The sequence below is a fragment of the Podarcis muralis genome, chromosome 4 (assembly GCF_964188315.1).
Source record: "Podarcis muralis chromosome 4, rPodMur119.hap1.1, whole genome shotgun sequence".
Classification (NCBI taxonomy): domain Eukaryota; kingdom Metazoa; phylum Chordata; class Lepidosauria; order Squamata; family Lacertidae; genus Podarcis; species Podarcis muralis.
This window is the reverse complement of record NC_135658.1, coordinates 23,278,467-23,294,863: the sequence shown is the minus strand read 5'-3', so window position 1 is coordinate 23,294,863 and position 16,397 is coordinate 23,278,467. Positions and strand designations below refer to the sequence as shown.

The window sequence follows — 16,397 nt, the reverse complement described above, 5'->3', positions numbered from 1 at the left end:
GCGGATGGGGAAGTGGGAGGGAGAACACATGCGAATTCAACTGCTTTAGGGCATTTATGTCACCCAGGAAATCTCAGCCACAGAGATAAGAGGAGTCATTCTGTTGTCTGGAGAAGTCACTTCCTGCCTTGCATGGAGAGGCCATTTTCAACAGAGCTCAGCCTCAGAAGTGTGCAGCTGTACTGAGGAAGCACCAGAGGTTGAAATTTTGCACCCCCAAACAATTTTGCGCCCAGGACAACTGTCTCTGTGCCCCCTCCCCACTATGCCACTGTTCCCTCGCTACAGAAGCTAGACTGGCTCCCTTGGCAGGTGAAGACATTTTTTCAACAGGCTTAGGGATAGCATTAAAAGCAGTCAGTTTCCCCAATGTTTTTAATAGCCCTTAGAGACCGACAGAGTTTAATTCTATTAATGCTTTTAAAAAAAATTAATTTGGCTGCTCTGATTTTATCTGTAAGCCGCCTGGAGTACCTATGAGCGAAAAGGGTACAAACGCATAACAGGAAGCTCTCAACAAGGCCACACATAGCTGTCAACCTTCCCTTTTTTTTGCGGGAAATTCCCTTATTTCAGCGCCATTTCCCGCTACTATCCCGGATTGTTAGATATCCCGTAGACTGTCTCCGGGACAGGTGAGGCTGCTGATCCCTTATTTTCAAATCTGAAAGTTGACAACAGCTATGCTGCTGATCCCTTATTTTCGAGGCTGCTGATCCCTTATTTTCAAATCTGAAAATTGACGGCTATGGTCTTCTTAACAGCAGGTGCTATGAAGCCTGGAGCAACTAAAAGCGGGAGGACCTGGGAGGTTGTTTTGACTCCCCCTGGCTGGCACCCTTTGGCGCAGGTGCCCAAGCAACCAGGCAGCGGGCGCTGTGCATCTTTGATCCGGGCTTGTGCGATCTGCTGACTGCTAATCGTTTGCTGCAGGAGACGAGCGAGGAACAGCGGCGGCGGCGGCCGCAGCATCACCCAACAGCAAATCCGAGGAGGTCGGCCGAGCAGCAGTAGCGGCGGCCCCGCCTCCTTTCCCCTCCCTTTCCTCCTGCGCGCCGCTTTCTGCCGCCCGCGCCTCCTCTCCAGAGCGGATCTGCGCTCCGGCTGCCGCTTGCGATGGAAGGTTTGCCTTCGACCTCCTTGGAGCTGAAGAATGGAAACCTCGCCGCGCCGGCTGTTGCAGCAACAGCAGCAGCGGCGGCACCATCATCATCACCACCACCAACACCAGCAGCCGTTTCCCCACGATCCTTCCGCAGCAGCTTTCTGACACGTGTCCGGGACAAGCTCTGCTCTTGGTGAGCACAAAAGGGCGAGCGAGGCGCTGGCACCCGATCAATACCCGTCGAGGGTTTACGACCCGATTTTGAGCAGACTTTTGTTATCTTGACGCTTCCGGGCTGCACCTTCCGTGGCGCACGTGCTTCTCTGAAGCGGCACGCGGTCGGAGCGCTTTCTGCTTTTGTGTTAGTTGTGTGTGTGTGTGGGGGGGGGGGGGGGATAAGGAAACGTTCGCGTGGGAAGCAAGTTTGTTCACTTTCTGGCGGAGGAATCCTTCCTCTTGAGTAGGGTGGGTTGGGGTTGGCTGGCTGAGGCTGTGCCCTCTGCACATGCTCAAGGCGTACTTTGTTTTTTGTGGTTAGTTCCTGAGCGCCACGGGGTATTCGGACAAGAGCCTTCGTGCATCCGCTTAAGTCTTAGTGGTTTATGGCTGACTAATACAGAATAAAGAAATTTATTTATTTGGGGAGCGGTGAAGCACATGCTATGTAGGCAGAATGTTCCCGGCTGATTATTATTATTTTGTGTACGCTGCTGGCAGAGGTTCTGGAAAGTAGACAGCGGGGAAGGGCCTTGGCTGACTGAAGGAGCATCTCCTTCTTTATTCTGTCAGTGTGGACAGTACTAAGCTAAGTGGGTCAATCATCTGACTCCCTCTACGGCAGCTTATGTTCCTAACGTTAGATGATAGCCTGACCCAGTGGCGTAGCGTGGGGGGTGCAGGGGGGGCCGGCCGCACCGGGCGCAACATCTGGGGTTAGGGCAAATCCATGGGTTAGGGGGCGCAAATCCACAGGTTAGGGGGCGCAAATCCACGGGTTAGGGGGCGCAAATTACTTGCCTTGCCCCGGGTGCTGACAACCCACGCTACGCCACTGGCCTGACCTGGTATAAGTCGGCTTTCTACACCCTACAAATGTCTGACAGGACCTAAGAGCAGCCTGTAGACTTCTAGAGGCCCATATCATGGCAGATCAATTTCTTTAGGGTGTGGGCAGGGGCAAACCTAGGGACTGGTTAGGTTGGCCCTCAGCCCAAGGGCACAAAAATCGCCACAAAATACATCTCCTTGCCAAGGGTGCAAGGGAGCATAGGTATGTAGCCTCTGTGTGTGGGCTGAGATGTTGGTGCCAAACAAAATGCTTGCAGCTGGGTACTTGCTTGCCCCAACACCTGAGTGGCTGTTGGGTGGAGTAGCCAGAGAGGTGTTGCAACAAAAGTATTGGGAGGCTGATGCATTAGGTGGTTGGCGATTCAGTGATTCAGTATCGGATGGCTGTTTTGAATTCCAGGTTTTCTTTGCTCTGTAAGCCTTGCTCCTTTAAGTTGCAGATGGAATAATGGAATATTGGTTGTTATTGTAAAAGAGTATCAAAGGAGAGCCCAGCAGAAAAGTTGGCATCTATTTGCTTTTGCAAGAAATAGGGGGGAAACTTAATGTTTTTCCATTGGAATTGATTTGGTAGTGGGGGGGGGGTATCTGAGTAGGAAATTCAATTTTTCTGGTAGGGGAGGAACCAGCTGCTGTGAAAATGATTGGAGGATCTGGGGAAAATTAATCTTGGCTGGAATGAATATTTGAAGCATTAATTGGATGGTAAACTGAGAAGACAGGAGTGCCTGGCGTGCTCTGGTTCATGGGGTCACGAAGAGTCGGACACGACTAAACAACAACAACAACAAAACTGTGTGAACTTTGTAAAAAAAAACCTGACGGATTGATTTGGGGCATCTGGGTAGGGAATTAATTGAAGGAGAAATGATTAGTGGATTAGCTTTGCCCACCCACCCTGCCTCCATTTGTGGTTATGGTCAAGTCACGTACCTTTCCGTCTTACTTGTTTGTCGTCGTTGAAATGGGTTGTAGGTGCCAGTGGCGTAGCGTGGGTTTTCAGCACCCGGGGCAAGGCAAGTAATTTGCACCCCCTAACCCGTGGATTTGCGCCCCCTAACCCGTGGATTTGCGCACCCTAACCCTAGCTCCCAGATGTTGCGCCTGGTGCGGCTGACCCCCCCTGCACCCCCCACGCTACGCCACTGGTAGGTGCAGGAAACATAGGTTCAGTCCATACCTCTCTCTGCCTGGTACTCCGAGATCATGGTCTTGAGCAACTGACTTGCTCCATCTTGTTGGCCAGATGTGTCTTGGTCTTAAAAGGTATAATCGCAGGACTGTGCACAGCACTCGGCAGAGCCTAGACAATCAGTTGATCAGAGGCTTCCCTGCAAACAGAGCTCACCTGAGGCAAAAGTGGCTGTTTGGGTGGGGCAGAACTGCTATGCTTTTGGCAGGTAGGTCCCTGCTGCTTATTGGGGGCATAGCTGTCAACGTTTCCCTTTTTTAAAGGGAAATTCCCTTATTCTGAATAGGATTCCTCACAAGAAAAGGGGAAAATTGACAGCTATGATTGGGGGAGGGCAAGGCAATGGGGAAGTTGATCTCAAGACTGGTATGGCAATGTGTTTTATTGGATCAGTTTGGTGAATATGCTTTTAGGACTGGAAATTGCTTTGTTGTTAAAGTTGTACGGAGGGCTCAGTTCCAGCACCTCTCAGGTGGGTGCTGTTGCCTTTATAAGAGAACAAGGGAGGTGTTCATGATGAGGTCTGGCACCTTTTTCTAGAAAAACAGCACTGGTTGTGTGCTTGTATGACAATGGAAGATGGCCTAATGTGCCTACCTGAACTGTTACCGTTCCTCTCATTATAAACAGACAATGTCATAGCTAGATATTGCCATGCTTTGTTGCAGCCCTTCTGTGAAGTGAAGAAGGGTTAAACTCTTATCCGTATACTGGGACTTTACTAGATTGGACTTCAGACCTCGTCTCCCGCTTCTATATCCTTTTTTCCTTTTTTTATAGAATTCCAAACAATTAAACTAATGAATCTTACGGGGAGGGGGGTTGTGTCAGGCAGTCCTCTCCTCTCTTTCAGAGCCAAGCGATATAGGACGTTGATAAAACTGCTTGCTTGAGACCTTTTGATGGAAATTATTGCTCTGTAAGGTTTAAGGTCCAGGTTGCAGAGCAGATTGCAAAGGAATTTCTGCTTCTTAAACTGGCAGCCAAGTTTTTTCTCGTATTATTCTAAACGAAGAACCTTGCATTGCCTCCTGGAAGAAAGGTCAAGTGATATATTTTTGCAGAATGGCGGGCCCTTGCGTCAAAAGGCCTTCAGACTGCAACATGTCATTGCTGTAAGGGGAGGGAGGACATGATACAACAGTTTCAACTGGTGTTGAAGGCTGAGGCCTGTGAATATAGTGGCTACAGGTTGAAGAACAATTAACCACAACTGAGTAGTTGTTGTTTAGATTCTGTTCTTCAATCTGAAGATTCCAAATTACTGAGGTTCTGAAATGCCTTGGCTAAAGTGGACGTACTTTTAATCCTAGCTAATGTTGCTTGGAAATTTAAAACCCATGTTAAACCCCTTCTTTCTTAAATTAGTGGTCCTTTAAAGTACTTAAATTATGCTGGATTGTCCCCCATTGTTCTTACAGCCCCCGTGACAAAAAAAAAAGTTAATTTAGGCCTTACAGTGACTAAGAGCATGGTGAAGGACAAGGAATTTTCTTGCACCACTCTTTTAGGACAGTGGAGGTACCTAGGACCTAATTTTGGCCTAATTTTAAAGGCGTTCTGGAAGTGATCAGCTCACTTCTCAGGCAAGAGTGATCTGACACTCTCCTGTTGTTGTGGAGAGAAAAAGAGAAAAAAGATTGCCCACCACTTTCTTATGACAACATAAGAATTGCCTTACCAGAACAAGACAGAGGCCAGTTTAAGGCCTACACTAAAACTTAGGGCCACAGCAACTTTCTAAAGTCTATTTTGGGAAAAGGGAATTCGAAGTAGAGAAATGGCAGGAGGGCTTCCCACCATTTTGTGACTCTTAAACAAACAGCACCCCCCCCATACCCCTGCAGCTGTTCCTCTCATGGCGGTTACTATTATTATTATTAATTGAATTTCTTCATTGCTTTATCTTGCCCTGAGCAAGTGGAGATGCCTGGGCACTAGGAGGGTACCTGACATTTCCACCATCTCTGGAGGTGTCTGCCTGGGGATCATTGGGTCTTCACTGTTTTCACACACTAATAACCACATTCTGTAGAATTCTATTGGTTATATTTTATCCTCACAATTGGAAAGAATTTCAGGAGCCAAAATGCATTTTCTGTGCAGCCTGAGCAGGGGCAGTTAACAACATCATAGTTCATTGTGGAATGAATGTCCGCCATTAAGAAAAAGAAGGTCGGAATAGGCGAGTAGATATGTGGACAGTCCCTGGATCAAGTGAGTTTTCTTATTTAATTTCTCAAAAGTTATTAACCTAGCTCAAAGTAGTCATCTGAACCAGCCAGGTGTTGAACAGAGAATCAATCAAAGTCAGTCTATTATTGGAAAAACGAGAGTTTAGATCTTGCCTTACCCCAAAATGGCAACTAGTCGTTCAATTTTGGCCACTGTAACATTGGTTTAAGGAGTCATTTGGCGCCCATTTAACGTATCTGAGTTTCTAACACTGTTCTTGTTCTTGATGTCTCATCAGCTCTTTATCCCATTGACCATGATCCAATCCTGGACCAGAGAATAACATTGGGAGAGTGCTTTTCAATGCCCTGGAGATTACATAATGGGGTACTGCAGGGCACTATCTTATATTCAATGCTATTTAATGTCAATACGAAACTGCTGAGAGTGGTCATTAGGAGTTTTAGGGAAAGGTGCCATCAGTATGTTGATGACACTCAGCTCTATTTTTCCATAGCATCTGAATCGGGAGAGGCCATGCAGTCCCTTGGACTGGTGCCAGTGGTGAGATGAAGAAGAGGAAAACAAGCTGAGCTTGAATCCTAGCAAGTCAGGGGCTCTGTGGCCAAGTGCCCGAGAAACTGGACAATTGCCTCCCCTAGATAGGGTTGCATTCTCCTTTTTTGGAGGAGCAGGTTTGCAGTCCAGGGATGCTTCTGGATCTGACTTTGTCACTGGAGGCCCAAGTAGCCTCAGTGGCCAGAAGTGCCATTAGTGCAGCAGCTACAGCTGTTCCTGGATTGGCCACACTGGTTTATGCAATGGTTTCTTCAAGATTGGCCTACTGCAATGCACCCTATGTGGGGCTTCCCTTGCAGTTCATGCAGAATGCTGTGGCATGGTTGCAAACAGGAGTGAGAGCCTGTCAGCGTGTAACACATCTGCTCAGAAAGGTTGCTGATTTGCTCCCAGACCGTTCAAGGTGTTGCTGTTAGTCATTTGTGTTGAATGGTTTTTAATATTGAATTTTAAATTATTGTGCCACACCTTGGGATCGGATGGTGAAGGGTGGGTACAACAACAATGTGAGACTGTTGAACTTCCATTTAGCACTTATCGCAGTTCTGATCGTAATAAACAGCTTAATTATATATCCTCTCACTTTGATCAGGTAGGAGGAGTTCTTCAACAGAATCCAGTGCAAATATTATCAGGTGCATGGGAAAATCACCTGTCATCAGCTTCCATCCAAAATATATTGAACTTACTGCAACTCCACAAGTTCTCTTGCCATTTGTACATGCGGCACTTCTGGAGTAAAAGCAACTCTTAAGTTAATTTAGGCTTCAGGCGCAACAGTTGAGCGCCCTCTTAATTTATAAACGCCTGCCTGGATTGCCATTAACGTAACGGTTAAAACATTTACCTGCAGTCACACTTTCATGTCTCGCGGTGTGAGTTAATAAACTCACTTAGTTGCTTTGTGAGCTAGAAGAGTGAACTGATTGCCTTTTTGGCAATGTTTCTGAAACGTTGCTGTGGCTTACTCATTACTTCTTAATTTTCTTTAAAATCTAGCAGACTAAAGCTCTCTTAAACAGAAGAGCAGCCTGAAAACTTGAATTTCATAGAGTTTGAGCCTGATTGGGATTGCTTCCCAAAGTGACAGCAGAGTGATAAACAGGCAATTCATTGGAAAGTGGATGATGCCTCTAAACCACAGGAGATGCTTTACTTGGTGTGATCCAAAGCTGCTGCAGTATATGAGTGAATATCTGAAAAATGCAGGTAGGTCAGGCTTCATTGGACTTTACCACTTGTTCACCATCTGGCCAGCAGTTGGAAGGGAGAGAAATGGAGGACCCACCAGATTAGCCTGCCTGATTTTCATACATACTGCAGCAGTGTGGAATAAAACTGTGCTGAAATGAGGCCTGTGCCACTGGAGTGTGTATTTTCAGAATGGACGATGGTGTCATTGGTAAGGAGGGCATTCAGACATTGAGGCGGAGCCAAGGGGGTGAAACCCATATCCATTTATTTATTTATTTAGCAAAGATTTATATATCACCATTAAGGAGGGTGGGGGATACCATGGCAGTGAGTGAACAAAGCATAAATTAGTCAAAAAAATTGCATTCGTAAGACAAGTACAAAATGCCTCACAAATCAGTAGATCAGATTAATACATCAACATGTATTATCCCTCAGGGAAAGCCTGGATGAGTTTTCAGCAGGCGCCCAAGTGCCAAATCCGCAGGAGCCTGCCTGACATTCATTCATTGGGAGCGCATTCCAAGGGGCAGGTTCTGCCACACTGAAAGGACATAAATCGAACCATTGGATCACAAGCCACTACTAAGAGTGTCTCTCCCGAGGAATGAAATGACTATACTATACATGAGACAACTAATGAGCGGGACAAGCTTTTGTGGTCTATGGCCGGCGGAATAAATCAAAGCCATGCGTTGTAGAACTAAATGTCTGCCTGAGATCACTGCCATTACCTCATCCCAGAAAGGAGCCAAAGCAATTAATCTTTACTGTCTTCGTAAAGCGGGCCAGAGAGATGCATCCAAGTGCTTGGGAGGGGAAGGTTATTTTTCTTTTATTTATAGGCTGATAAATAATAGATAAGAACAGTGGTAATCAATAGGCATCCCAGTAGCACAATTAGGGGAATTAGTGGAGAGGGAGATGCTGGTTACGCATGTGTGTTTTCTGTTCCTTCCATGTGGAAAACTAAAGTTTTTGCCATCGGCGTTCTGCAACGTGCTTCTAAAACCCTATAGAAGGTTATTTAATTCCACACATTTGCCTTTAATAACATGTGTTCTCATTATTTATCCAGCACCTCAGATAGTCGTCATTTTATTATCTATTAATCTCGCTATTGATTGTTTTCTGCAGGCGATGACAAGTTTGTGCTGCGAAATGTCTTTTACATGGCCTAGCAATACGTGCAGAACCTGAACCCGCTCCTTAATTATGGTTAAGAAACCACCACTGCCCCCAAAGCTACACAACTGCGAGTGATTAACACTCGGCTGCTCTCTCTGGTGATTTTAACTCTTCTGTGATGCAGTAAACAAAGGCTTAAGTGATTGTGAATCAGGCACCTGAAGTTTTACTATGGTTAACATTAAATCATGATTTTACTAGGACCTTGGGAAGCCAGGGTTGAGAGCCCCACTCAGCCATGAAGTTCATGTTCTCTAAACTAACCTACCTAACTACCTCACAGGGTTGTTGGAAGAATAGCATTGAGAGGGAGAGAACCGAAAGGTGGGATAGAGATGTGGTGATGATGCTTATGTGGTGTTAAAGAAAATGTATTTGGCCCTGTGACTTTCATTTCACTGCTGAATTCCCTGGCCTACAACCTACCAAATAAAAAGCAGCACATTGTTGGATGAATTGTGGGCCTGTTGAGTGCTTCAGCAGACATACGCAGTGTTAGAAACTCAGATATATAAGCTAGGTGTCAAATGGCTCCTTAAACCATGGTTACAGTCGCCAAAAGAGAATGCCTAGTTGCCATTTTGGGGCCAGCTGGCTTGAAAATTGTATTTTTGCAATACGACTTTTTGGTTCCTGAAATTCATTCTGATTGTACAGATAAAATATAACACATAGAATTCCAAAGGATGTGTTGCTAGTGTGTGAAAACAGTCAAGATCCAGGGATCCCCAGGTATGCAGCTCCAGATGGTGGAGATGTCAGGAGCTATCCTGGCGCCCAGGCATCTTGACTTGGTCAATAGCCGGGTTCAAAATGCTCCTGGTGAATTGTGAATGCTGAACACACTCACGGTCTCTCTCTTTTGCAAAAGGAGATGCTTGTGCTACCATACATGGTTGATAGGCTGAGAACATTTTGATAGGACTTATTGCACAGGCTTGCAGTTTGTGTCTTGTATTATGTGTGTTTGTTTACCTCTTTATCGGTTTCTTTATACCTTTTGAAGCTTTGACGTGTCATAATTATAGTGTCACGGTCCGCCTTTTGAACTTTCGACTGAAATAACCCCTGTCGTTTCAATGACTGTATAAATTTCTCTGGCAGCTTCCTAGGAATGATTTAGAAATATGTATGCTACATAAATAAGTTTAAATGGCAGCTCTTGAGTTTAAAGGAATGAATTCGCAGGTCGGTTTGCAGTGACTCCATAGTTCGCTATACACAATAAAAGGCATAAGGAATTTGCTGGAGCAGCTCTTGAACCTGTGAGGTGCTGAGCAATGCTATGTGGAAAAATTTTCTGTGGAAAAATTTTTGGTTTCTAAAGTAACAGTGGATGGATGCCAAGTGCAAATACAGTATTAGGCAAGCTTGGCGGATTCAAAGTGTTTAGCTTTGCTTAACGCAATGCGAATAAAATAAATTGTGACTGTGAGCTGATGGGTTTGGTTTGGTTCTGTGGTGGTTTGTCTTTTCCCATTCTTTATGTCTCCCCCCTTTATTTTCCACCTTTAATACATTTGCAGTAAAAAAAAAAATCAATAAAAAATGCTAAACCAAATCATTCTGTTGGGCAGGGGTGGGGAAACCGTGGGCCTTCAGATGTGGCCAGCTTGCTCAATGGTCAGCGATGGTGCCGCTAACGTCTAACAAAATTTAGAGGGTCACAGGCATGGTTTTTCTTGGTACAGTTTCGCTTCACTTGCTGACGTCAGGTAACAGAAGCAGCTCCCAATTATTGGCATGTGATTAATAATAATAAAAATTCATGAAGAATAATATTGGTCCTCTAAACTTTTCTCATTCGCAGGCATATTGTGAAAACGCTTTTCCTGGGTCAGATACTTTCGCTGTTCATATGTGGGACTGCGGTTACAAGCCAGTACTTAGCCGACAAGTACCAGGTCAACACTCCAATGCTGCAGAGTTTCATCAACTATTGCCTGCTTTTCCTCGTGTATACAATGATTCTGGCCTTCAGAAAAGGTACAAGTGGGACCCATCACAAAATTGTGGAGTACAGTGGGATCTTGGTTCTCAAACTTAATCCGTTCCGGAAGTCCGTTCCAAAACCAAGGCACGCTTTCCCACAGAAAGTAATTAAAAAGGGATTAATCCATTCCGGACTTTTAAAAACAACCCCTAAAACAACAATTTAACATGAATTTTACTATCTAACGAGACCATTGATCCATAAAATGAAAGCATTGAACAATGTACTGCAGTCACACAATCAATCAGTAGCTGAACTGGGTTCCATACAGTCACAAAAACAAAACAAAAAGAGCAGCAAAAACACAAAATAAATAGCAAAAACAGCGTAACACTCAGCGTAACACTCAAAACGGAAGTATGGTACTCAAAACGGAAGTATGGTACTCAAAACGGAAGTGTGGCACTCAAATCGGAAGCATAACACTCAAATTGGAGCACGTTTGGCTTCTGAAACACTTACTTCCGGGTTTGCAGTGTTTGGCTTCCAAGTTGAGTACCAAGGTGTTTGAGAACCAAGGTACCACTGCATTCTTGTTCCAGTCAGTCAGCCCATGTCCAGGATTCTCCGTGCCATTTAAAAAAAACCTGATGTTTAGATTTTTTTTATTTATATAGCAAGATTTATACACCGCATCATTTTTTCAAAATTCTTGTAAGAAGTTTACATAAAATAGTGTAAGAGAAATACTCATAAGGGAAAAAAGCAATAAAATGAACAGGCTATAAACAAGTATACATAATATATGTTATCACAGTATGGATAAAATAAATTTTAGAAGTAATGTTTCAAAACATTTGTGGATTGGTCATTTTTTATTATGATTTTTACTGTTAGTCAGGTTGGGTGGAGTTTGTTCTTTTTCCAGTGGAAAGGTGAACTGTAAACACAACAGCTAAATAAACTTTAATTGTTTGTCATTTTATATTGGTAGAAAATATTAGTACTCCACTTTTCCCTTAGTAAAACTAGACAATAAAAGCAATGTATTGTAGAATAAAAACAAACGACAAATAAAAATGAGTGGCGGCTAATAAAAAAATGTAAACTTAATATTATTATTTATTATTAATTTATTATTTATACTCCACCCGTCTGGCTTGGTTTCCTCAGCCACTCTAGGCGGGGGAAATATCAAAACTTGTCTGGTCAAACGCTTGTCGAAAAGAAAAATTTTCACATGGTGATGCAAAGCTGTCGGAGAATGGGTGAGGCAGGCTTCTCTGAGGAGCTTTGGAGCATAGTACAGCCCTCGAGAAGGATGCCTCCTTGGTCAAATAGAGACATGTGTGATGTAGCATTTAGAGTGTCAGACCAGGGTTCAAATCTCCATTTGGCCACAAAGCTCGCTTGGTGACCTTGGACCAGTCGCCAGCTCTCTGCCAAACTTACCTCACAGGCCCAAAGATGGAGAGGGGGCAAAGCGCATATGTCACTGTGGGTTCCTTGGAGGAAATAATAATAAAACTATCAAATGTAACTTGGATTTTTTGGGGGACACAGTGGGAGCTTCTGCAGAAGAGATGGACCAGAGAGCAGACCCATGCCTAAATGTTGACATGCGTGTTTTGCTTTCTCTCCAGATGACGACAACCTCTGGCAGATCCTGCGAAGGAAATGGTGGAAGTACATTTTGCTTGGATTAGTTGACGTTGAAGCCAACTACTCCATCGTCAAAGCCTACCAGTATACCACCCTGACAAGTGTCCAGGTAGAATACAGAGTGAAGAGTCTTGTGACGTGTGTGTGTGTGTGTGTGTGTGAAGAGCCACCGATAAACAAGTGTGATGTATTGGTCAGAGTGATGGGCTAGGCCTAGGGAGACTTGATGCTTTAAATCGCCACCCAGCCTCTTGAAGTTGACTGGGTGACCTTGGGCCAGTCAAGTTCTCTCTCAGCCTAACCTACCTCATGGGGTTGTGGTGAGGATAAAATGGAGGTGGGGAGAAGCTCCTTCAAGGAAAGATAGGGGTGTAAATAGAACGAGTAGACAGTGAAGAGGCTCAGTGTCACCACATAATCTCGAGACTGTGTAGGACTGTTCTACACAGGAGAGATGTAAAAAACCCCCACAAATGAGCATAAGTGGGGATTTGAACGGTGGCCTCCCAAGATCCTATTCCAGCACTGTTTCAATGTTTGAGGGTAAAGATCCAACAGAGTCCTGTCTAAAATTAGGACAGCAGTGATTACCCAATTCATCCGTTAGAAACCTTTTGGTAGATTAAAAAGGTGTCTCCTAGTTAACCGGGCAGCAGATGAATTTTCTGAAAACTGGCTAATGACTCTTAATATAATACAAATACTTAGAAAACATCCTCTCCAGCTCAAAACATCCTCTCCGTGGGAGTCTTCCAGCTGCTTTCTCTGGATAAAAGATACCTTTTTGCTTCGTCTGGTTGTTTTCAATTTGAGGAAGTATTTTTGTAGATTTTGAGGCTTGATAATGGTGAGGTGCTCGCTGCTGTTTCCTGGTAATTAAGGCTACAGCAATTCTTGGTATGCCCCACTGGGAGTGAGCACCATTGAACTCAGTGGGACTTACTTCTGTGTAAACATGTGTAGGGCCAGGCTGTAGAAGAAACATAATGCAAACATTGCAACTTCTGTCGCCTTAGATAGAGATCCATGAGGGGTTGGCCCCCGTGGAACAAGCTGATGCCAGCAGATTGTTTAAAGGCAATGTTGTATGCCACCAACCTGGCTGTCTCTGTTAAAAATAGCTACAGTGCCACCCCTATTGCTGTCTCTGCTTGAACAGGGTGAACGGATCAAGCAGCGAATGCCAGATATAATTCTGTGGGTCAGTGATGCTACAGGAAGGAGACATATTTCAGTGTATGTGTGTGTGGAGGGGAGGGGGGGTAGAGCAGGGCTGGTTTAACTATCAACACCCCTGTTGTTCTATCAACAATACTGTTTTTCTAAATATATGCTAAGCATGAGAGGTACCTGACGCATCAGGAATAAGTGTTGCTGCCCCATCATCTAAACTGCTTGGCTAGTTTCGACCTTGTTTAATATGCTGGTGTCTTCCCATGGATTGGAAACTTCTTAGAGACTTTTTGCATGAAAAAGAAAATGAAGTTATGATATCTAGGCTTGAAGATTGAAGATAATGTTGGTTTACAGAAGGTGGATTTGTTGGGTGTTATCTTGGAGTGCATGCGTTGAATAATTCTGTATTATTACAGCTGACAGATGAAGAATTGGAAGTTCCTCTTTCTTTTTCTTTCCCTCTTCCCCCATCTTTCCTTTCTTTCTTATTTTCTTCTTCTCCCTCTTACTCAGTTACAGGCAAACTCTGGCCCTCCAGATGTTTTGGGACTACAGCTCCCATCATGCCTAGCTAACAGGACCAGTGGTCAGGGATGATGGGAGTTGTAGTCTCAAAACATCTAGAGGGCCTAGTTTGCCTATGCCTGCTCTTACTGCTCTGCGGTTTTTTTTAAAAGATTATTTAGACTAGCTTTTTAGTTTTGATGCAAAGATATCCGATATGAATCTTTTGTATTTCTTTCCAAATTTCAGTACAAAAAATAATTGAATTGAATATTTGCCACCTGGAGGAGTTATTAGTCCTCATGTGCCCTTTTTATGACCGGACTTTATGCCTTTCTGTACACGGCAGCTCCTAGACTGCTTTGGGATTCCTGTGCTGATGGCTTTATCGTGGTTCATCCTCCGCGCAAGATACAAACTGATCCATTTCATTGCGGTTGCTGTCTGCCTGTTGGGAGTAGGCACCATGGTTGGTGCGGACGTGTTAGCTGAGAGGCACAATGGGGAAGGTAAGGGCTGGAGAAAATGTCATGGTGAAATGCAAAAAACATTGTGTCCATGGGAGAGTCCTCTGAGTGTTCAAATCCTTCCTCTGAATCAGATTTTCAGTAATTCCAGAATATGTCAAGAATTTCTGCTTCGAGGAAATAATAACCACGTTCTTGTTTCGATGGGGAAATATATGGGCGGGATTTAACTACCTTATTTTTCGCTCTATAGGACGCACTTTATCCCCTCCAAAAATGAAGGGGAAATGTGTGTGCGTCCTATGGAGCGAATGCAGGCTTTCGCTGAAGCCTAGAGAGAGTCCCCCCCCCCCCAAAAAAAACCCTAGGTGCGTCCTATGGTCCGGTGCGCCCTATAGAGCAAAAAATACGGTAAGCTGTTGCATGCACAGAATGAGGTCCTCTTATGCAATGGCACTCTTCCTTTCCCCCTGTGAATCGCCTCACACCCCCTAAGTCTGCTCCTGGAGGGTTGGGGAGGGGGGGAACCCAGAAAAGGTTTGGAGCAGGAGGGGGGTCTTGCACACCTACAACATTTAGTGCTGTGTTGAATTCCAATCAATGTTCTTTGCTGCTCTGTGCTTAGTTGAGAAAGCCTGAATTCTGAAATGCTAGGGCTTTGGGTGTCACTGGCTGAAAAATAAAAAGATGCATGGAATCAGAATGCCTGAAAATGTGTTGCTGACTACTGCATGGTTCTGAAATGTATATTCTGGCTTGGATGCTAAGGTAAGGAAGTTCACAGAGGAAAAGGTTTCTGTCTCTCTCCCCTGGGAAGTGCCTCTGGGAGACTTCCTGAAAAATGTAGGGGGCTGAGGGAGTGGGAGACTGTAGGAAACCTTCCACAAACTTTCTTGAGTTAACTTACATACATCTCTCTCCATCGTTATATTCTTTTAGATTCCATGTAAAACACCACCTTTTTTGTTGGACTTTCAGAGTCTGAAAGGATAAGTAATTTTATTATTATTACTAATTATGCAGTTCATGAGAACTGGTGTAATCTTTCTGTTTTGTTAGGGTTTCATGTTACCCTGTTTTTGTTAACTGCCCTGTGAGTATTTTTGGCAAAGGACAGAAATCTCTAAAGAAATAATCCTAAAATCCAAGACTCTGAAATTAAATTAATACACACACACACACACACACACAATTTATGTTCTGCTTAATCAACAAAACCTCTAGGCCGTTTACACTTTAAAATCCCCGGTAAGATCAGATGTTAAATACAAGCTTTCCTAAAAAAACAGTTATTTAGCAGGATATACCACCGACCCTCGCTGCCCCTGCTGTATGGCCATGGGTGGGACATTGCTAGCTTTTTTCTTGTTTTATAGGGCAGGAAATTACATTTCAGATCTGTTGCGGGGTCCAGTCTCCCAGAGTTATTTCCATTATCTTGGGTCTTCAAACAAAGCCTGTTTTGTTCTATTCTGAGGGAGAACTTCCTGTCCCCTACCTTGTGGTAGGACAGGCAGGTATTATAAATGAAATACTTCAATAAATGAATGTCTGAAGCTACCTTATGCAGGGTCGGGATTGGCCTGGTATCCGATGCAGAACTATTTCCTTATTGAATGGAAATGTACTGAGCGTGCTTTCATAATGATGGCATCTCCTTTTATGGATTTGGGCGAAGGCTTCCTCTCTACCACAGTACCTGCAACCTAGCTATGATCTCTGTCAGATCTTTCTCACCTGCCATTCAGGCTCCACAGGTTTGCTCCAGTTGGAGAGTCTATCCTAGATTTGAAGCCACTCTGCTCAGAAAGGCCCAGAGTTTCCTGGCAAATCTCCAGAGCCTCTCAACAGCAGTGTGAGAGGCAGAAATCCACAACCCGGCCATGCCAATAGGAAAAACTTCACTTGCATCAAATTCTGCTGGCTAAAGCAACAGGAGCCCTGCCAGGGTGAAAAAGTTTGCGTCTCTAATAAGAGCAGCATTTTTTTTAGCATTGATTCGATATTGAGCAAGATCCCACAACTGGATCATGTTACAGCTAGTAAAACAGTTCTAAATCCCGGGGCCTCCAAAAGCAAACCGAAAAAGGGTCTGTCATACTCTTAGCATCCATTTAGGAATTTACTGAGAACTTACGGAGATCAATGTATTGA

The 16,397-nt window shown here is 44.3% G+C and overlaps 1 protein-coding gene across 3 annotated transcripts in view; it reads left to right on the top strand.

Moving 5' to 3' along the window:
• SLC35F2 (solute carrier family 35 member F2) overlaps window positions 1-16,397 on the top strand; it is a 49,077-nt gene that overhangs the window by 13,492 nt on the left and 19,188 nt on the right. The window contains exons 1-4 of one of the 3 annotated variants that reach the window (XM_077927046.1): window positions 777-1,298; window positions 10,312-10,487; window positions 12,078-12,205; window positions 14,126-14,285. In XM_077927046.1, coding sequence (XP_077783172.1) covers window positions 1,117-1,298; window positions 10,312-10,487; window positions 12,078-12,205; window positions 14,126-14,285 — 646 coding nt within the window. In that variant the 5' untranslated portion in view covers window positions 777-1,116. Of the gene's footprint in view, window positions 1-776; window positions 1,299-10,311; window positions 10,488-12,077; window positions 12,206-14,125; window positions 14,286-16,397 lie in introns of those variants that run through there. The other 2 variants (XM_028726210.2, XM_077927047.1) reach the window with 2 other exon arrangements.